General features: G+C 44.6%; 1 protein-coding gene across 1 annotated transcript in view; it reads right to left on the bottom strand.

Moving 5' to 3' along the window:
• Positions 1-22,500, bottom strand: part of col5a1 (procollagen, type V, alpha 1) — a 154,071-nt gene that overhangs the window by 59,506 nt on the left and 72,065 nt on the right. Inside the window, 11 exon segments of the mRNA XM_083794103.1 lie at positions 515-568; positions 1,144-1,200; positions 2,288-2,380; positions 7,956-8,030; positions 8,899-8,961; positions 9,799-9,840; positions 14,362-14,418; positions 14,781-15,284; positions 16,242-16,706; positions 17,856-17,963; positions 21,720-21,851. Coding sequence (XP_083650229.1) covers positions 515-568; positions 1,144-1,200; positions 2,288-2,380; positions 7,956-8,030; positions 8,899-8,961; positions 9,799-9,840; positions 14,362-14,418; positions 14,781-15,284; positions 16,242-16,706; positions 17,856-17,963; positions 21,720-21,851 — 1,650 coding nt within the window.

Genomic DNA, 22,500 nt, shown 5'->3' with positions numbered 1-22,500 from the left:
GACTCCAAAGAGAAATTCGATGTCTCCCTGGAACCCAAACTAGTGAAAATAGCTAATATACACGCTCATTGTGAGAAAGGTAACATTTGTCCAACTTTACGTTATCAAATATAGAAAAAATCATTATGTCGAATTATTTTCCCAGATTGTGTTTTTGGTCAAAACAAGCTATATTCAACGGACCATAACTAAAGAACGGCGTTTAAAAAACCCAAAATAAAATCCTGGATGAAAGAAAAGATGATCCAGACAGCCTTTGTTTACATCCTGGACACGTCCCGTGGGTCGACAAAATAAGGTAAAAACACTGAAAAAAACACTGGCGGAAGAATTAATGAATGAATTAATACCTGGCAACCAATGCAACAAAACGTAACGTAACTAAAATCATAAAATAAAGGGGTAATTACTTGGGCCACATATGGGCCCCGACCCTCTGTTTGGGACAGAGCCCCTGCATCATCCTGTATGGATGGAGTTAGCGTTAGCACGGTGGTGGCATGGTTTCACTTACCTGGGGGCCACCCTCTCCCGACTCTCCCTTCAGACCGGATGTCCCAGGATTGCCCTGAGAAATTAACACATCTTCATTAGTCACCAAGTTCAGAACCACCCATCATGGGCAATAACATGTCAATAATCTCAATATTATAGATTGCGGCCCATGCAGTCTAGACATTGTCTGGGATTTTGGATATCATAATGTCATGATGTGACATTGTGTTGTCCTTTCCCTGTTCTAATCACTTAAGCTGGATTTTATACTTTCAATGTCTGAAATGTTTACGAATAGCCGATCTAGATGTGTAATTTTCACTATGTTTGAAAAGCCTTGAAGAGTTGATCTTATTTTCACATCACATGTCAAGATATCAATGGCGAGGTTTTTCCATCAAAAAATATTGTGCTATTTAATGTTGTCCATAATTCACTGGTTCAGACTGAGGTTGCCCTTGGATCTTTGTAAACAATGGCATTGAAACAAACTTTAGAACGCGTTGAAGGGCATTCAAAGAAAAAAAGTAAGACATTAAATCTTGTACAGCTATCATTTCTCAGCGAAAAATCATCCTTTGATGAAGCATCAGAAATATGAAGTGTATTTATTAGCTGGGTGCTGCTGAAGTGATGTATTGTACATACCAGGGGTCCGGGTCTCCCAGTCAAACCCATCGGTCCTGTAGGGCCACGCATAGCCAACTGCAAGAAAAGAACACACACAATCACATTGTGTGACATGAAATGGACGTGCCAGTGTTGTGCAACTGTGTGTCAGAGAGTAAGTGTGTTCACACTTCACAGACACACACGCAGGCACACACACACACACACACACACACACACACACACACACAGTGTGTGTGTGTGTGCCCGCGCATTTATTTAAAGCGGCGGTTCCCAAGCTTTTCTGGACCAAGGCCAGATTTTAAATCGTTAAAGCGTAACCGACGGTCCCATCGGACAACTTAGCAGTGGTCAGAATGGTGGGCCCAGTTTAGCAGTGGTCAGATTGGTGGGCCCAGTTTAGCAGTGGTCAGATTAGTGGGCCCAGTTTAGCAGTGGTCAGATTGGGGGGCCGTGGGCACTTTTCGAAACATGTATCTTTTTAATGGTCAATTGATTGTGTTCTGGCTAGAATGGAGCAATGCAAAATTAATCATCATTATCATTAAAACTCAGTGGCATGCACAGACATTTAGAGGGGCAGGTGATCAAGTGAAAAAGGGCATCTTGTGCAATAAAAAATAAAAAGGGCACATTGCCAAAAGGGTCTATCTGTGCACGCAAATAAAACTGTTGTTTTGCCAGTTATTTTGGGAACAGCTCATGTAATGTCCAAGGGTGCCTTTGGATACTTTGATAATATTTGGAATTGATCAACATCACTTTTTAACGTTTAACAAGTGGTAAATAGCTTGCGCAGGGCCGGAATTGTGGAGATTACTACCCAAGTACTTCCGTTTTCATTGTAAGAAAAGGCTAATGTTAGCATTAGGCTCATGCTAGCTGCTATCTTCAAAGTCAAAGTCGTTTCTCGAGGGCATGTATTCTCGAGAAATCCAAGTTTTGGTCGGAGAGGTTAAACCTCATCAAATGATAATTATGGTGTCCGTGGCTCACATGGCGAATGAAGACATGAGAAGGGTTGAAAAGCACTGGAGTAAAGTGTTACCCTGGCTTGAATAAAGACATGAGAAGGGTTGAAAAGCAGTGGAGTAGAGTGTTACCCTGGCTTGAATAAAGACATGAGAAGGGTTGAAAAGCACTGGAGTAGAGTGAGTGTTACCCTGGCCTGCTGCATGATGGCTTGCATCTGGGCCTCCTGGGCGTTCATAGCAGGTCCCTTCTGACCAGCGTCACTGCCTGAGCTGAACCGGAACTGCAGTCATAGAATATGAATGGGGGGGGGGGGGGGGGGTAATAAGCATTATTTTCCAACAGGTTGAAAGAAAAATTAAACCAATGTCCAAAGAGTAGGATTAAGAACAAAAGTATACTATCCATTTCTCCACTATTCAATTCCTCAATTTGATGTCCATATTTAACAGAATACAAATATACAAAAATAATATAAACCAATGTAGCAATCGCATGCACGCACTCACGCACACGCACACGCACACACACGCACACACACACACACGTAATGTCCTTCAACTGAATATATACTTTATTGATACCCCAGGGGGGGATATTAGAAACCACAGTTGAATGAGCAACAACTATAAAACAAAAAAAGATTAGAGTGAACTACAATCAAAACAATAAAGGAATATTGCACGTAGAATCGATGAATGCCCACAAGCACAGAAAGGTTTAATGCTCTCAGGCATAATGATTTTCTCACTAAACATGCATTTCAGTCAGCGCTTACAGGGAAGGAGGCACGAGAGAGAAAGTGGAAACTGTGTTACGAAAGTGCACAAAATGTAATGTTAGATTTGATAATTAAACGTCACTGACACTCTTTATGTGAACCTCTCAAAACATCTAAAAAAACTATTCTGAAGTTTTTCAACTTCAAATCAAACAAAAAACTAAGAAAACAAAATTGTTGCTGAATAGAAAAAAATACTTCTTTGTACATTATGTGGACGTATCAATGCACCTACTGAAATGGTAATGGCAACAGTTTAGTTCAAAAAATTATCTGCTCATGGAGGCACTAGTTGCCAATCTTTCATGCAGTTCTTCAGCAGGTTGTATTCTTTAAAAAGACGGCTTATCGCTCAGTCATAGTATCATATCGTGTCTGTCGGGTGGAAACCTCATTATGTCCAAAACCGGTTACTTTTCAGGATTCAAATTAAAAATGAGCAAAAAGTAGCAGACCTAAGCTTGAAACGCTTCTGCTACTTTTGATGCTTTTGTGTGACGCTGTAGTATGATCAAGTAGGGCGCTAAGTTACAAAAATAAATCGGGTAAAGGGTGGTACTTGGATTCAGCAATCAGAGAAAAGGGGTCCTAGTCCTACTACTGAAACCAAAACAAAAGTTTGACAACTAGTTCATCATGGAGAGCGGGTGGGAGGCAGTGAGCTCTGACACCACTGCCTGCCGGCAAGTCCATGCAGCTCCACCCGACCCCCACAACGTCACCAGCCTTCCTAATCAGTTTGGTGAGTGTGTTACTGTGTTGGTGTCCAACAGACATAGAAAGGTAGACGGCTCCTTCGGCTCTGGGGCGTCTGTATCTCGAGGGAGGGCAAGCTTCTGTGACACACACGGGAGCTTGCTACGGTAAGCTTCCGTGTTCCGTGTGCGTCTCAGACGTTCGGGTAGGCCAATCAGAGGCAATGTATTGTAAATGTTTGTTTTCTCATGCCAATAAAGCTCCTTTGAATTTAATTGATAAGTCCCGGAAAAGACGCGCTGTGATTGCCCAGTGGCAGCGTGCCTTCTGCACTTCCTTCTCACTTCCAGGGCACGTCCGAGGCACTTCCGCCCCCGCGTGTGATACAGGTCGCTCCAATGAAACGCAGCGGCCAATGAGGCATCTACTGTAGGTTTTTATATCTATGGCATCCACTGTCTGCCTTCAGCCTAGTTTTCATCCATACAGGGACCTTATGTATACCGACTCCAACACCACATAAGACCTTAGTCTTATGCTCAGTGCACTATGCACAGAGCAAGCAATGGCATTTTAGGATGAATCAAACAAATCGATTTAATCGATTATTTAAAAAAAGGAGAATGTTTTAGATATTAAACATGCTTCAAGATGAATCCATTCTTAATGGATTAATTAATTATTATAAAAGTAGAATCAACAGTGGCAGCCCTCTAAAAATGACATTACACAGAAGACAGACCAATTAAGGCTTGAGAAAGAAACAGCAATTATGCTCAATGATGCTATTTATTTATTTATTCCGTAAGCCTGGTTTGAAAGTGTGTGCAGCAGGCGACCGGGCATCAAGCAGCTCAGCCCGCCTACACTACTAAGCAAGAGGCTATGTGAACAATACTGGCATCTTGTGGCGGATTGTAGGTATTGCAAGATGCACAGAAAAAAGTTCTGATGGTGCAACTTTTGAGTTGTTTCCACCGCCAGCCAGGCATCTGGTGTTGAGTTACACACACACACAGTACACAGTGCTCCAGAGAGGCTGCCTGTTGGTTCACAGATGTGAACCAACGTGACAACACAACAGGGAAATAGCGGTTAGGTTGGTTTCACCATCACAGAAAACATTGTAACCAAGGAGCAAAAATACAAACAGTTGATTCATTGCGTTACAGACTACTGCGACGTGTGACTGATCTTTGTGCAGCACACAGACCTCAAAACAAACCGCTGGATTAATGTGAATCGTTCAGAAAATGCCATGCACTTTTCAACCAAGGTTCTTATTGAGATATACCACCTAAAGGCAGACAGGCTTTATTAGCCCCATAGTCGCTTTAAATATGAAGAATGAAGAGAGGACTTTTGGTGCCTACATTTTATCGAGCGGACCTGCAAAAACTGCAACCAAACAAATCAAGGGAACAAAGTGTTCCCTTAATTTCTTTAAGCAGTATACTTTATCCTGATGGATAGTGTGCTTGTTCTGCTTTCAGATATATGTTCTTTCTTCCATTTCACAGTTTATTTTCTCATGGCTTTATTTGTCTACGTCTTAAAGCTAACTAACAATCCTCTGTTTCAGGCCCTGCATAACTAAAAGGATGCGCTGCCAGTGCCAGCTGCAGAGAAAAGAAAAACAAACTGATAAATCAAATCACCGACTCTCGGCATCCATGCCGTTCTTCTTAACTAATGCGAGTCGAGATTACATCGAGTAACGTCCAAGGAAATCTGAGACAAAACGAGTTACCATGAAGGAAATTGAGGGAATTAAAACGACAACGGCAATACAATAATGGGGTTCAACTCAAATCGACGGTGAATTATGAAAAGCAGAAAAAATAAAGAAAATAAAACCCCCTCTTCTGCTACTTGTTAGCAGCGGTGAAACAACAATGCATCATGTTTATCGGTATGGCTTTTAAAGTTTAAACCACATGAAACCTAGCATCGTTATTCTGGGAAATTCTGAATAGGCCTTAAAACATTCTGTGGAAATAACCAATAATACAGCCAAGCTCAGGCATCATTACAATTTAGTCAGACCCTTTACAGACCCCCCGGGGGGGGGGGGGGGGGGGAACACAGAACACCCACCCAATCCGTATTCAAGTGGTGCTTCTTTTGTACAGGACAGACAGAAAGGTGTAGAGGGGGATAAGGAGGGGGCCAAGAAGACACCATGAGAGGCATCTCGGTCAATGAAGTATATCGTGTCTGTCGGGTGGAAACCCCGTTATGTCCAGAACTATTACTTTTGAGCAGTGGTCTTCAACCAGTGGTCTGATTTAATTTTTTCCTATAATTTATATTCCACGATTTTGCGACTAATTTTTTCACCCAGTGTCTAATGTAATCCTGGGTGCTACACTTCCTCTGCCAACCTGGGAGGGGGGTGGGGGCAGCGGACTGACCTCATGCTTCCTTCTAGCCATGAGGAGTCCAATCTGCTTCTTTTCACCTGACAGGTGAAACGCGCTACGTCCCACGGCCGGACGTAGCGCGTGGAAGGAACACTTTATTCCGACCAGTTCCTTTCCCCTCTATCAGGTGCCCCGGCTGGCCAGGGGGAGGTAGTTTAGAGACCAGGATTACTGCATGTTTTTGTGAGGGTACCGGTACCTACCCTATAGGTAGCCTGAGCTAACGCTAGACATTTCTGGCCTAGATGGGAGGGTCGCGGCTCAGAAAAACGCGCACCCTGATTGGATCTCATCGATCTGTCCGTCACCCCCGGCCCCTCCTCTCCCCCCTAGTGCAGCGCTACGTCACATCATTTGGAGCGACGCCCACCCGGAAGGGTTGACTCCCACTTTTAGACCAGAGCGGCCAATGCGTTCCTCCAGGCTTTCAATTTTTGCACCAACAAAGTGAAAGCCTGGTACCGAGGCTCCCCTTTAGGGGACACGGGGTAGGTCCCCACAAGGACAGTGGTCCTTGGGGGTTCCAGGTGGTCTAAATGCTAAATGATGGAGAGTTGGTAACCAAATGGACCCTTATAGATCTTTAACTCTTGAGAGTGTAAAATGCAACGCTCTCAAGAGTACAATTATTATTTGCCCGTTATCTCTCCTAATGGTACCAACAGCAATACAGCATGGAATCGAGGACAAAATCTCCTCCAACGACAACAACATATTCTTCAGTCTTGGATCTGAGAGGCCCTAAATGTCATCAAATGGTGGTCCGTACAGTACATGACTCAAATGCAGAATAAATAATGGGCCTAGATATGAAAAGGGTTGAAAAACCACTGCCATAGTAAAAGTGGCAGACCGGCGAGCTCAAAGCGTGTGGCGCGCTACGAGCTTGTAGGTGTGCTATTTTTGCACCACTCAGTTCACAAGGGTGTGATTTATTTTTTACCACAGGATAGAGCAGCAGACACGCTGCAGTTCCTGCCCAGACAGAGCCCGACACATGGCTTTCCCAGACAGCTCCTTCAGCCCCCGAGACCACAACAGCAACATCTGCTCAACTAATCAACGCAGGCGCAGCGACAACCACAGTAATTACCAGAGTGTAGAAAGAATGAGAAACAAGCACGTTATCGGAGCTAAAAAAATAAAAAATAAAAACCCACTTGTGTTTCAATCTGCAAGTAGAACAGCTAAGATCCAGCAGCAGCCACAGTTAAGAGATACTAACAACATTGTTGTTGTTTTTCCCCCCCTGATAAAATGTGAATGATTGTTTGAAGATCACACGATAAATTACAATTTGGTTCAGAATTACGGGAAATAATCCAGGTCCAATCCATGCGAGGAGAGAATAACTTATCTTCTTTTTCTTCAAAGCAATAAATAGGTAAACAAAATGCAAATGTTTAAGAGCTCTGTGGCGGACAATGATCATCAAAGTGATATAACTTCTATGGTGTTATGAATATCCTCCACTAGGGGGTGCTAGAGTGGAGATTTAGCAAATGGTCATTAACCACTTAAGCCCAGCCTACCTCATTGTTAAGGCAAACAGTGAAAACGGACGCTCTACAAGCTTGCAAACGCGTCACATTGCGACACGCTGCGAGCTTGTACATCGGCTGTTTTCGCGACTTGGGAAATGTTTAAGACGTACAGTGTAATGGAGGAAAGGGGGTTTGATAGGAAACTCCCTTACATTCCATAAGACAGTGTAAAGCTCTTATCTGTGCTGGGACTACTGATAGCGCAAGTGAAAAACCTACATCACACTCAACTTAAGCCACAGTGCACATGCACACACACACACATGAAACACAGTCGGAACCAAGGCCAACAGCTCCGCGGTGGCGAGTGAGTCGTTCACCATGTGCAGAAAGAGAAAAGGGGACCAAACACAACAAAAAACGGCACATTTTCCTAATTTAACAGCAGATAAAAAAAGATATTGATTTACTCACAGGCAGCATCAGGACAGTTCCTGGGGGTCCTGGCAGACCGTCTGCACCGGGAAGACCCGCGCGGCCGTTAGGACCCTGAAAATGCCGCCCCCCAGAAGAGAAGAGGGTATAAAGAGTCAGGGTTGCGGTTGTGATTTCCATTCCGTGGCATTATACATTAGACCTGACATTTTGTATTCTAATTTCTAAGACGTTGGCACAGCCAAGTAGGCGATGACTTAGCGTAGTCCTGAGGCAGTGGTGTAAAGTGACCAAGTACATTTTAAGTATAGTATATTTATAGTATAGTATATTTAAGTATGCGGAAAACTGTGTGTATTTCAATTTCTTGATACTACATACTATACTATCCACCACATCTCAGAGGCAACTGGTGTACCCTATTGACCTGAATAGAAGACTAACATATTTTTCCAATGGAAATATCCTAAAAAAAAAAAACAGGGTCGTATTATAATCTGGGACTAGACAATTTGACATTCAATGTTCTTTTTTCCACAAATGAGTCTTGAATCGTCTTATAATCAGAGTCGTCTTGAATTCAGGAGAATACTTTGTTGATTTGAAAACTTTAGTTACTGGTGACGGATCGCAGGTTTTGATTATTTACTTTCAGATTATTTTTTGAAAATAGTATACAGTAGATAGATACCTTTATTATCAGTAAATGTAAAATCAGCATATGTATACATCGGCTATGTTCAAATAGTCAAAAGCCACCAAAAAGGTCGTGATAGTGATAATAATTATAGTCCAATAACATGATACAGTAGAATCTGAAATGGGACACTACTCTCTTGCTACTTCAAGTATATTTTGCTGCTAATACTTTTGCACTTTGACTTGGAAAACAGGACCTTTACTTGTAACTTACTTGGGTATTTTTTACACTCTGGTATCGCTACTTTTACAGTAAGTAAAATAAAACAGTTCCACAACTCACCCTCTCGCCGGAATCCCCGGGACCACCTGGACCACCGGACACACCTGGAGGGCCAGGGAGACCCTACAGAGAACAATAGAGTGATGTCAGACAATCAAAGACCACCGTGGAACAACACCAGAGTAGGACTGGGCAAAGAAACTGGACATATATACACAATACTATTATCGTCGCAATGTTGTGATATTTTAATTTGTCGCCCAGGCCTACGGCTACGAGTAATGTTTACCAAAATGTGCCCTGCGTGGCTTCCAACCAAGTATCTGTGATACTTCTAACACATTAAAACATATGAGGTAGTTATTGGAAAGCTTGTCAATTCGTGACCGCGTGCCTTTTCTTGTCTTGTTTATGACTGTAGCTTTGTGCTTTTTGGCTAATTTGCTTTCCCATTAGCAGGGTTTTTTTTTTTTTTTCCACGAATTGAAACATAGCATGTAAGCAAATATACTGTAGAACTCCATAAACATCTTGGCACGTCCTCACAGTGTCTGTCTTAAGGAGGCTGTTTTCTGCCTCTCTCTTTGCTTTTGGATTAGAGTTGACAGCCAGTCGTGGCAGAGACCTAACGTGTCTCTCACACTTCATAATGCTTGCTTGCTTTTTTTTGCTTTGTTTTTTGTGTCACAGTCAGTCCTCTGGGGAAAACGCTGAACATAAAAGAGGTGTTCCATGATCCACACAAGCAAAAGAAGAGAGACATAATAGAACAAGAGAGAGAGAGAAAGGGGGAGTGGGAATAGATATCAATCTGGAACAACGTTAATCTGTCTCCCGGAATGATGAGGCGTTTAAAAATGAAGTAACGAAATATGACAACAAGACAAACGAGAGGAAGATGGAGATAGATAGAGAGAGCAAAAGATGGCAAGAGAATCATGGGATTTAGACGAGACTTACTGTTGGCCCCTCAGGCCCCGGTGGGCCCTCCACCAGCATTCCCTGGAACACACAAGCAGAAGAGACACAACATGAGGTGAGGAAGTCTTGTGTTCTCTTGTTCTGGTCCCCGTGGGACAGGGAGGAATTGCTCTTACTGTTGCACCCAGCAGATGTCTGCTCAGATGGCTCAGAGGAACGCAGGTGGGGGAGCTAGCAATAATATACCCACTCAGCTATGGCTGCCACCCGCCGTAGCTACTATAAGAAGAGCAAAACCATACAGATACTCTCTTTCATAATATGGCATGTTGGCATGACGTGCAGTATTGTGTCAATAATTAACGCCATTATTAAACATATGAAAATAAGCACAGAAACACATCTGGATGTTTCCAAGCGAGCGTTTTTGTGAAAATTGCCAGTCCACAAGGTTACAACGCGTTGTTGCAACACAAGACGTTGTGAGCTTGTGGCTCGGCAATTTTCGAGATCCGGTGTACAGGGAAAAAAGGAGTATATATATATATAGTATATATGCCTGAGGGACTCCACGTAGGGGTTCATCTGCAATCCTGGCTGTCGTTATAATTCAGCTGCTGAAAAAAGTTCTTTCCTTTTTTGTTAGTGAAAGTTAGAGCATCTTCTCTCACATCCTTTCTGGGGAAATCTCACTGTGTCACTTTCCCTTTCGCACGCTGTCAAAACCCTTTCACTCACAATTCTAAGTGTGAGCCAATTATATTCTTTTCAATTTGCAGTCAGTCAGCCAATCGGGTATGTCTTTTGCAAACATTACTGCTTCCGAACCTGTCGTTCTCTCTCCTCAGACAGAGCGTAGAAAGGTCATGAACAGGAGCTCAGCAGGAAGGAGGAATCATCTGCAGACTCCAGGGGGGGATACTGGATTCTCTATCATCATATGCTCATCATCATCATCATCATCATCATCATCATCATCTATCATCGTCTAATCGTCCATTATTTGTTTTAACTTTTATTCTTTAATTCAATAGAGAATGTGTTTGGCTCTCAACTTGATCTCTCCTTATTGAATTTCCTTTGGGGTAACAGAAGGGTGAACGGCAGCATACAGAGAGACAGGAGGTTGCGCTGTGCTGTATGGGTATAGCAGACTTTTAGTCTTTTCAACCCCATCCAGAAAAAAAGCACAGGAATCGAACTGGGTTTGGATTGAAAGAATCTGTTGGACAGCATTTTGGAGTAGAGAGGTCAGCACTGTTTTCGTTTAAAAAATCATTGAGTTTTTCCGTGCACAAGAACGGCATTCGTGTAAGGGGGCTTAGCTTTTACAACAATTGAAGTTCAAGTGAAACAAATTTGATTAAACAGCATCGTGTTTTTCCACTTGAAATGACACCGGCGTATACACACAAAACACACGTTGACCCTGGGGGGACGACTTGAGCACAATGAGAACGGCTCCGATGTTTGTCAGATCTGAAATGCGGCTTTGATACTGCAAACACAATAACATCTTCCTCACGTAACCATACATATAGTACAGGCCACCTGGAGCTCTGCGTCTCTCAGTCTCCGTGGCATTGTTGTAGACGGTTCTAAGCGCCTCCTCGTGGTCACATAGATCTATTGTGTGTGTTGTTCCAGTGAATTTTTTTTTGGTTTCCTGCTTTGTTGTGGATGCAGAAAGCCACACGTATCCTGAGTCATGTGATTCCACACGTTCTTTCCGTGGGCCCACAAACCCTCAAGTTAATTCCATGTTTTTGGCTTGAGTACAAATGTTACGGTGGATTTGTGTGTAATATTTCACAGGCTATTCTTTATGAGAAGAATGTGGATGAGAGAGAGAGAGAGAGAGAGAGAGAGAGAGAGAGAGAGAGAGAGAGAGAGAGAGAGAGAGATATAGAGAGAGAAAGAGAGTAAGACAGAGAGGGAGGGAGGGAGGGAGAGAGAGAGAGAGAGAGAGAGAGAGAGAGAGATGAGGTGACTGTCAAAAAGCCATTGTGCCCAATTCACTAAGCAATTTACGCTGATATTTTGATCGTACAGACATCGGATATCTTTTTACCTCTGCAATGGTGAGTGAGCAATTTCTCAGTAGAAAGGGCTTTTATAATATCCTTGCCAAGTTGTATTAGCCTTTGGTCGTGATGTTATTTACACGGTATTTACGACCAGTGTTGTGAACCGGGCCCCATTGACTCCCTAAAGCCCAACCCACACCAAAGGGCCGTGTCGGCACAAGACGTTTTTTAACTCCTTTATTGCCACTAGGTGGCAGCAGAAGTGTAGTTAAGCTGTGCCAGCCTGCAGACTATCATTGTAAGGATCGGCTATCATTAGCATTAGCTCACGCTGTTTACATTTCGCCAGAAACGTTTACATGTTACATGAGATGAAAGGCTCACATTTTGGTTTGTTTACAATCTGTTAGATTAACCTCAGTTAATATTATTATATTATTATTGTGTGTGTGTGTGTGTCTGTCTGTGTGTCTGTGTGTCTGTCTGTCTGTCTGTCTGTCTGTCTGTGCGCACGCATGATGTACATATCAGCATGTACTGTATGTGTGTGCACATGAACATACAGTTCATGCCGATATGTACATCACACACACACACACACACACACACACACACACACACACACACACACACACACACACACACACACACACCAACTCTCTGAAAGGGCATCTGAGGTCTCTTTCATTCTCTCTCTCTCTCTCATAGAGAACAGAACGGTGACATTTGTTTGAACGGAGACAGCTGCAGCTGTGATGTGGAAGAGGCTTAAGTGTGCCGAAAATTCCGCCACCAGGGAAATGTAATTTCCTTTAGGATTCTTCAATCATTTCTGTCATATTGCATTGCATGCTATGCAACGTACGTACATCTTTAATTAAAAGCAAACACAGAAATAGACACAAAACCTGGTCAAATTGACTGATCTATCAGCAAAGCTTTAAAATCCAGATGAATGTAGTGTCTTTACATCCTGTTCATGCATGTGAAGCCTGATATCTCACTGCATTGCAGCATGACGAAAAGAGAGTTGAGCTTGTGGTGACAAAAAGAGAGTTGAGCCAGAAGGCAAAGCTCTCCGTCTACCGAGCAATCTTCGTTCCTACTCTCACCTATGGTCATGAAGTGTGAGTCATGACCGAAAGAATAATGTCGCGAATACAAGCGGCCGAAATGAGTTTTCTTCGAAGGGTGGCTGGCATCTCCCTTAGAGATAGATGGGGTTAGAAGTTCAGTCACACGAGAGAGACTCTGAGTAGAACCACTGCTCCTTCGCCTGGAAAGGAGCCAGCTGAGGTGGTTCGGGCATCTGGCCTCTCGGGCGCCTCCCTAGGGAGGTCCTCGATGCACGTCCCACTGGGAGGAGACCCCGGGGCAGACCAAGGTGCAGTTGGAGGAAACACATCGACTCACTGGCCTTGGAACGTCTCGGAAACCCCCAGGAGGAAGTCGCTAATGTTGCTCTGGAGAGGGAAGTCTGGAGCACTCACGACCCGACCGGATAAGCGGTTGAAGATGGATGGATGAATGGATGGATTGCAGCGCGACATATTATTGTGAGATCATCATTGAGAGATGTGTGATTAAATGTGTTTTATTTGTGCGTATCTATTGATTATGCGTTTTGTGATTATTTAGTTTTTAACCTCATTGATTAATTTTAGCCCTAATTCACCCCTCTCCCTCAAATGGCCTTGCCTTTGCCAATTAACAAGGAAGTGACTGGCTTGCGGTTTTCATTTGTGAATTCTGGCATAATAAATGAGGGTCGGACAGTCCCACATTGTAACACATTGGCCTGTCAATATCTGATGTGAGAAAGCACACGAGGACACATACCGGGGAAAAGCCTTTTCTTGTACAGTTTGTGGCAAAGGCTTGTCAATATCTAGGGGAAACCCTTTACTCGTACAGTTTGTGGTAAAAGCTTTGCTCTCATGCATGCATACGTTGGCGAAGAGCGCAATCTAACGTAATCAATGAAAACCCTGAAATGATGTCAGGGGACATCAATGACAGTTAAGGTTCCTTCAGCTGTGTTTTTGGGGGAGAGAAAATACTGCACATTGACAGAGATGATTATTTTCTTCCCTCTGAGGATCACACTAGGAGATACGGGACTTAAAGCAAGCTGTCCTCGCATTATTTCCCCTCTCTCCATCTCTCCCTGCTGTTTACTCTGGTCCCAGTGTGTTTAGATACCAGAGACCATTTACAATCCCGTGCGGTGGTCTTTCTCCAAATGTTTACGCTGTCGTCCTGATGTGGGGGCGGAGGGGGGGGGGTGCGAGGTATCGGACCAGCGCCGCCGCCCCGCTAGGGTCTGACGACCGGCCACGGCGAGACGTAAAGAAAGAGAGGCTTTGGCCTCTAGGATCGTCAGTCAGAGGTTGAAGGGGTTCAGGGTTGGACCTGGGATGTAAACACCCGACGCATTCCCCATACAGACTGTCCTACAGTACATCTGTTGCTCAGAGAGATGGATAACAGTACAGTACAGATACAGTTCCCCATACAGACAGTCCTACAGTACATCTGTTGCTCAGAGAGATGGATAACAGTACAGTATACTCACAGGCTCAATGACAGCAGGCTCTCCCTTCTGGCCCTTCTCACCACGAGCTCCATCGACCTACACGGCAAACACAAAACACGCCGTCAGCATCCTCTTGTGATGAGTCTAGATATAGTAAAGCTTTGATTTGTCACTTAGTCCTTATTTGTTTGGTATTTTCTTTTTTTGAAATATATTTTAGGGGCTTTTTTACCTTTATTGATATAGCTTGACAGGAAATGGGGAGAAAGATGGGGGGAGACATGCAGCAAAGTTCATAGAGATCGGGACTCGAACCCGCAACACACTGTCATGTTGGATTACCAGCCATGGTGCCTGGACCGCAAAGCCGGCACAGGCCTATTTTTTGTACTTGTATTTGTATTTTGTCTAACCATGTCTGTGGCATCATCGTGATTCAAACCTGGTTATCTTCTCACCTGTCCATAGTACTCGTCGGTCTCGGCGGGCAGGACCTTGCCCGTCGTCTTGTCTCCGTAATCTCCGTAGTTGTAGACGTCCGGGTCTCCGTACTCGGTGACGTGCTCCTCCTTGAAGATGTCGGTGTCGGTGTAGTCCACCTCTCCGTCCAGGCCCAGGTCCACCTCTCCGTCCAGGCCCAGGTCCGTCGTGGTGGCCACGGAACCCCCGGCTCCCGCTCCGGCGCTGGCCGACGATCCGCCTCCTCCTCCTCCTCCTCCGGCCGACACGGAGCCGCCCGTAGAGCCGCCGCCTCCCAGGGTGATTGTTGAGCTGCTTCCCGTCCCTCCGCTGCTGCTGCTGCTGCTGCCTCCTCCGAGGGTGATGGTGCTACTGCTGCCGCCTCCGCCACCACCACCTCCGAGGGTGATGGTACTGCTGCTGCCTCCTCCTCCGCCACCGCCGGTGGTGTAGCCTTCCTCGCCGTAGTCATAGCCGTAGCCGTCGTCGTAGACACTGCCGACCTGCGAGAACACGGGTCGAGTTTTATGAAGACAAAGGAGTACCACCCGGAGAAGAGGGAGACACGGTCTCCTTCTTCTCCCTCACAGATGAAGCTATCTTTGTACTTTAGTAAATAGGAAGCGTGCAGAAAACATTGGTCATCCAGATCACAAAAGTTCCCCGCAGAGCAGTCAGGACCTCGGCCCATTAGGCGACGAGTATGAGAAATCACAATTATGACCAGGCCAATCAGGGACAGCTTTCAGGATGGTGTCCCTGAGTTAAGACTGAGGGTAGGGTTAGCGACCTACGTGGCCGGTTAAGACTGAGGGTAGGGTTAGCGACCTACGTGGCCGGTTAAGACTGAGGGTAGGGTTAGCGACCTACGTGGCCGGTTAAGACTGAGGGTAGGCTTAGGGTTTAGTGTTAGCAATCGGTCGGACTAACAGGAGGTCGGAACGGAACCATGACATGTTACCCTCCGCCGAATTATCTATATAAAGTTCAGACGTGTGGGGACTGCACTGCATTCTAAATATGTTGCAGAAAGACTTCCAATCCAATCTTTTTAATTTATCTGGTTATGGATAAAATCCCTTTTGAATGTGTTTCGTTATTATTTAGTCTTCATATCGGTTTTCTGTTGGCAACTGTGTTTTTAATCATGCAGCTGCCCGTGTTGGCCAGGTTTCCCTCGAAAAAGACATTTCTAATCTCAATGCTGACTGTCCTGGTTAAATACAGCTCAAAGCAGCTACTAAGGCAAGCTAACACCAAGGCATTGATAACTGAAACTCAGGTCTAAGTTAACCCAATCTGTGCCAGGAACATCAGGTTACGTTTTAAGCAGCAGGTACTACCTGTGCCAAGACGTTAAGTTACTTTATTTTTATAATTTTTTATATACATATAATGTCTTTTATAGGCTATATAGGTCTATCAGTAAACCCTCCTCCATGTGGATGGCAATAACTCACTGAAGTCCTGTTGGCGGTCATGGTGATGGAGTCCTCGTCCCCGATGACCTTCCTCTCGATGTCCGCTCCAGTGCCCAGGTCCACCTTGGAGGCCAGGCCGAGGTCCAGCTCTCCGCCGGTGCCAGTGCTGGTGATGGTGACGCGGCGGGGGGCGTCCGAGGTGTCCGCGGCGTCGGGCTCCGTCGTGGCGGCCTCGTCGTAGTACGTCTCGTAGTTGCCGTAGGTGTCGTAGCTGTCGTACGGGCTGGCCTCCTCCGCGTAGGCTTCGCCCGCATCGGGCGCGGCGGCGGCCGCGGCCTTGCCGACGGAGCCCCCCGTGGAGGACGAAGAGGAAGAGGAGGAGCCCCCGGGGGAGGAGATGGAGGAGGTCAGGACTTTGCCCTCGGCGGCGGCAGCGGCGCCGGCGCTGGCACTTCCTGCTCCTCTGATGGCCGTCCCCAGAACCTCCTTCCCTCCTCCTTGGACCTGAGAGCAAAGACACACGTTTTGTTGTTTTGACATGCTGATGGTTGGACAACTAATATTAAAAAGCTACAATCTGTTAAGATTTTATGGCCCTGATGTTGCACATGTGATCTCCAGGGAGTAACCTGACACCAGGAGGTGTCCTAACTGACTATAGAGCTTTGCAGTCCCACCCCCTTTCAGAACTGGCCCAGGAAATGAATCCCAATGCATTTTGCCCATAGGCTTTTCTTAAAGTATTTATTTAAAGACGGTTACGCCGCGGACGAAGCCAACTCGGATCGTGACAAATCATGACAATGAACACAATATTTTGGGGCCGATCAAATCATTAGAAAGAAGAAAATAAAGGCAGGAGACAACACTATTTGTTTTGTTTTTCTTCTTATAAATGATTTGGTCGGCTCAAAGTGTTCATTGTCATGATTTGTCACGATCCGAGTTGGCTTTGTCCGCGGCGTAACCGTCTTTAAATACTTTAAGAAAAGCCTATGGGCAAAATTAATTGGGATTCATTTCCTGGGCCACTCGTTGTTCTGAAAGGGGGTGGGACTGCGACACTCTATAGGCCTGTCACAATTATTACATAATTGGATAATCGCAATTATTTTAGACCGTTTCCATGTTGAAAAATGCCTGTAAGTTTTATTTTATTTTATTTGTATATTTATTATTCTTTGTCATATCTGCCCCTGTGCCATCTGTGACTACGAAGCCTAAAAGGAAAACTGAAATACAAATTGTAACGTTCCCAATGTTCAATGCAAAAAATACAATTAAATTGTTGATCGCATTATTTTTTGTGACAATCAACTTAAATTTGGAATCGTTAGAAAAACGTCTAAATGGAAGAGTAGGGAGACCTCCTCTTCCAACCACTGCAGAGGTACAGTATTATATTTCATTAACATAACACTAATGTTCCATTCATTCATTCATTCATTCATTCGGACTGCATTTCAACAGATTTGCACATTTTGAAGGCCCTATTGGTGTGTAGATCGATATCCTGTTTAGTGCAGGGCTGCAGGCAGTAAAATAAATCCTCAGTGATAACACATCCATTTGGTTATACATCCATGCACTCTCCAGGTCAGATGAAGGACTCGTGGAAAACTTTAAATCGTTGAGTAGTATAGTGGCGTATACCTTGACGACTTCCGTGGTTGTCTCCTCGCCGGGCTTGTTTTCAAAGGGCTTGCCGTCCATGTCCTCATAGTAAGGGTACTCATAATAATAGCTGTCCTCCTCTGTGTTCTGCACAACACCCAAAAACACACACATAGGTCGGGTGAGAAGAGAGACAGACACAGAAACGATCAAGTATTAATAATGTAACTGTTGTATCATCAAGTCACGACGACCGTAGGGTTATGTGTTACTGTGCTGTTGTTGTTGTTGTTGTTGTTGTTGTTACCTCCACTTCTTAAACCCCATACTGCTCAAGAATGCTGCTACAGTAAATAGGGGAACCTCTTGGGGTGCTTTTATCAGGCCGTGAACCCCCAAAGTAATCATATTTAAACCGAGGACCCACCACCCCCGATAAGCAACTTGGAATGCACATTTTCGGTTCCACAGATAAAAGTTTTCAAAAGATTATAATACATGAAGGTTTTGTGTACTTTTACTCAAGCACATACTTTGAATTCCGGACTTTTACTTGTGTTGAGTATTTCTGTAATGCAGTATTGACACTTTCACTTACAGTGGGAGTACTTTTTTTCCCCCACCACTGTTGAAGTGCAGCATCATCATCAGTCATGTGTGTATTGGTAATGGAGCTGGATGGATGGGCGGAGGGAGGGAGGGAGGGGGGGGGGGAGGCAGGGAGGGAGGGAGGGAGGGATTGAGGGAGGGAGGGAGGGAGGGATGGAGGGGGAGGGAGGGAGGGAGGGAGAGATGGAGGGAGGGAGGCGTGTGCCAAACATAAGCCATTGATCAGAAAAGGCAGGAATGTTCCCCTTCTGCTCAACCTTCCCATTCTCCTCGGTACCGCATGCAGCACACTGTACTCAGTGTACTGTGTACCGCTCTCTCTCTCTCTCTCTCTCTCTCTCTCTCTCTCTCTCTCTCTCTCTCTCTCTGTTGCAACTTGTTACTGTGCTGAATGATAGATGGCTTTCCCGCTCCATTTGTGTGAGTGCATCTGTCATAACCTCCGTCAACAGGCCAGCACCGGCTTTCTAAACATGACAGCGAGTTCAGTACATATAGCGAGGCATGCGTTGTTTCTGACGCTCGCAAAACAGCTGCCGCCCTTAATGGCTTTGCCCATGTGGACACATATACAGTACAGTTACAGTACACCCCCCCCCCCCCCCCCTCCGCCCGGGGCCACAGGAGAGGTCAATATTAAGGCATGTATGGGGTGGGGCGATGATGTTCATTTCTTAACCCATTCTGACCTGAGATCAGATTAAAAAAATGTCTTCTACATCCTGACAGCTTTCTGAAAAAGCTATGTTTCTATGTCAGTCGTTCTTTGATTTTTCAATAGCTAAAGCATAACGTAATGCTAACACCAAATGGGGTTCCCGCCCCAAAATGGGTTCGACTGGTATTATTAGACTGACGGAAATGATTTAGAAATGTGACAGTGGAAGATCTATAACGGTGTGCTGTTGGTGCATTATGAATGTGGAGAGTGTTGGAAATTAAACTGTGGATCACGACAATCGTAAATAATTGTTTGTGTTATGTAAATAGTTTCTATTTATTACTGCTATGGCAGCCAAAAAAACGTGGGTTATCACTTTCCGTTTGTTTGTGAGAAGACCACAATTGAAATACGTCCTGGACTATTATTATTATTATTATGATGATTTATCCTTCATTTTAGGCAAAACATTTGGTAAATGGTAAATGGTGCATTTATATAGCGCCTTTATCCAAGGCGCTTTACAGAGATTGTGCATTACATTCACCCATTCATACACCGATGGCAGCGGAAACCATGCAAGGCACCAACTAGCACATCGGGAGCAATTAGGGGGTTCAGTGTCTTGCTCAAGGACACTTCGACAGTAACTCTGGGGGAGCCCGGGTTCGAACTGGCAACCTTACGGTTACCATCCAGGCACTCTACCCCTGAGCCACCGCCGCCCCCTGTATAGTGGGTTATTACAAGTAAGACGCGCAAACGCGTGAAGCGAACGCAGCTTGTGTGTGGTTGTGTGTGCGTGTGTGTGTGTGTGTGTGTGTGTGTGCGCGTGTGCGTGTGTGTGTGTGTGTGTGTGTGTGTGTGTGTGTGTGTGTGTGTGTGCTACAGCTGCGCCCTGTGTGTGTGTGTGTGCTACAGCTGCGCCCTCTGGTGGCGGGCGGGTGGTGTAACAGTGGGACAGACACACACACAGACACACAGACATTCAGCCCTTGCTGTCATAGTAAGTGGCTCACTGCGTTCGCAATAATGCAATCCAAATAGCAAACAAATGCTCCCCATGCACTGTGCATGGGGATATTCTTTTGAGTATAAAATAAAGGCTTAAAACCAGGAATCCCCATATCACGATATTGTAATAGCCTCTAGTTTCATATATCACAGTATCGATATTGATGTATCGCCGAGCCCTAGCTGCGCTTATTGCGGAAAGTGTTAAGTGTCTAGTGGAGAGCTACTATATCCCACTCTGTGGAGAGCTTACTGTATATATACTAGCTGTAGCAGGTGCATAACGCATCAAATATTCAGTGCATGGAATCATAGAATAAAGTGATGCAGGCAGCCACCATATCATTCCTGCATATGCAAGGAACTGCATAGCATTAAAAAAATAAAAATAAAATAAACTTCTCTTCAGTCAGCACTTTTCATCTGGCAGACGACGGCAGCCTTTTAAACAAGGAGCCAAGCAGCTCTTTTCAACATTACAGTTTTGCATGTTCCAACTTCCAAATCTGATTAGGGGTGTTATCATTCATCTCCGTCGGGTGGAAACCTCATAATAATATCATGTCCAAAACTGTCCCAGGATCCAAATTCCAAATATAGCACCAAAGTAGCAGATCTACAGGCGTTTCCAGCTTGCAGATCTGCTATACTTTCTATAATGCTTTTGTGTGATGTCTGTAGTGATCAAGCAGGGCCCCGAGGGCGTTATTAAACCTCTTATCTTTGTATGTCAACTTTTTACGTTGTCTTTTTTTTTTTACAGATTAATGCCACTACTTTGACGTACAAGAGTGTCACACAAAAGTAGCCGATCTACAAACTCATCACAACGCAATCACGCTGCGACACGTGAGCTTGTAGATTGTCTTTTTGTGTATGCATCGGGGGTTTTATAAATATTTAAACAATGAAATTATTTAACAATATTGCTTGTAACTAAATAACTATTGGATCCATTGGAACACTTTTTTTATGAAAAGCATTGAACATACAAGGTTTCCAGCGACAGCGACAATATTAAGGGATTATGGACAATGTGCTAAACGGTTCTCTCTGAGGATTGAATGTCCCACGGCAATTTCCTGCTAATGACCTCTAGCGTGCGGCGGGGGGGGGGGCGGCGTGTGTCACGCAATTGAAAGAGGAAAAAGAAAACGGCAAAAATAACATAATCTTAGCGGAGAAGAAAGCCAGTCATAACAATGCTATGAATTATGAGTTCAATACGACGATAACAGTCGCCAACAGAGCCGAGCTGATCAAATAAACGGCTGAGAAAAGTACACAGTGATAAAATCTTTAGCGTTAATTTAACTTTGAGAGAGTATATACGAAATCTACGGATTGGTACCAAATTGTCTCTTAATTAACCCATTTGTAACTCTGAAAGGGTACAAAATGTTCATGTGGACCCAAATGGTACCAAATGGACACTTAACGCAGAAGGTACACATGAAACCTAAATGAACATTTCACGCATTTGTAAGTAACTCTGAGAGGATACAAATGGAACCAAATGGACCCTTAACCCATTTGTAACCCCAAGAAGGTACAGTATACAAATGGGACACGATGATGACATTCACACTGCAGTGAAAGAGGCCGATAGATATACTCACGTATTCGTCGGTGTTGGGGTCTTGGTTCTGAGGCTGCTCGGGCATGGGGACCTCACAGTCGGGGCTGTAGTGTTCACAGTAGTCGTAGGCGGCGCGGTGGTCGCCCACGATCATCAGCTGTTGGATGTCTCCCTGCAGGAAAACAACACATACACACAGGAGTGAGTGAGTTCCACGTTTATGGACGTAAACCAAGCCCCCAGGGAAGCACTCCAATGTTGAAGCACCGACTCTGACATCCCTACTGGTTAGAGCGTGAACTGCAGGCGGACCCATGGATTTATGACAAGGAAACTGGTACGTGCAGCTGGAGTTTAACATTGAGCGCTCGTTTGCACTTCCGCATTTGGTAACCAAATGGACCCTTATAGAACTTCAACTCTTGAGAGCATAAAATTAAACCAAATGGACCCCTACGGGTCCATTTGGTTTCATTTTACGCTCTCAAAAGGACCACTTACGCTCTCTGTTAAAGGACCACTTCACCACTTTTCAACCTATCTTCATAATAGGTCTTCACTAATAATCATGATAAAATGGCACGATTTCTTTCTACTCAGTCTGTGTCTCATAGGAGGGCTGTGGGCAGTTTAGAAACCGTCCTCCAGTGACATCATCATTAGGCAGGTTATTTTTTAAACAAGATTTTCTTTCTTTAAATGTTTAGATTTTCATTTTTCATTCAATTTTCGCATTGCAACTTTTCAGGACTAGAAAGCCTGCAGTTTCTAGCTTGTATTCCCCATCGATGATGTCACTGGATCTCTCCTAAATGGTACCA

This window comes from Protomyctophum parallelum (genome assembly GCF_964188405.1).
Source record: "Protomyctophum parallelum genome assembly, chromosome: 21".
Classification (NCBI taxonomy): domain Eukaryota; kingdom Metazoa; phylum Chordata; class Actinopteri; order Myctophiformes; family Myctophidae; genus Protomyctophum; species Protomyctophum parallelum.
The sequence above is the reverse complement of the archived record's forward strand: the minus strand, read 5'-3'. Positions and strand labels throughout refer to the sequence as shown.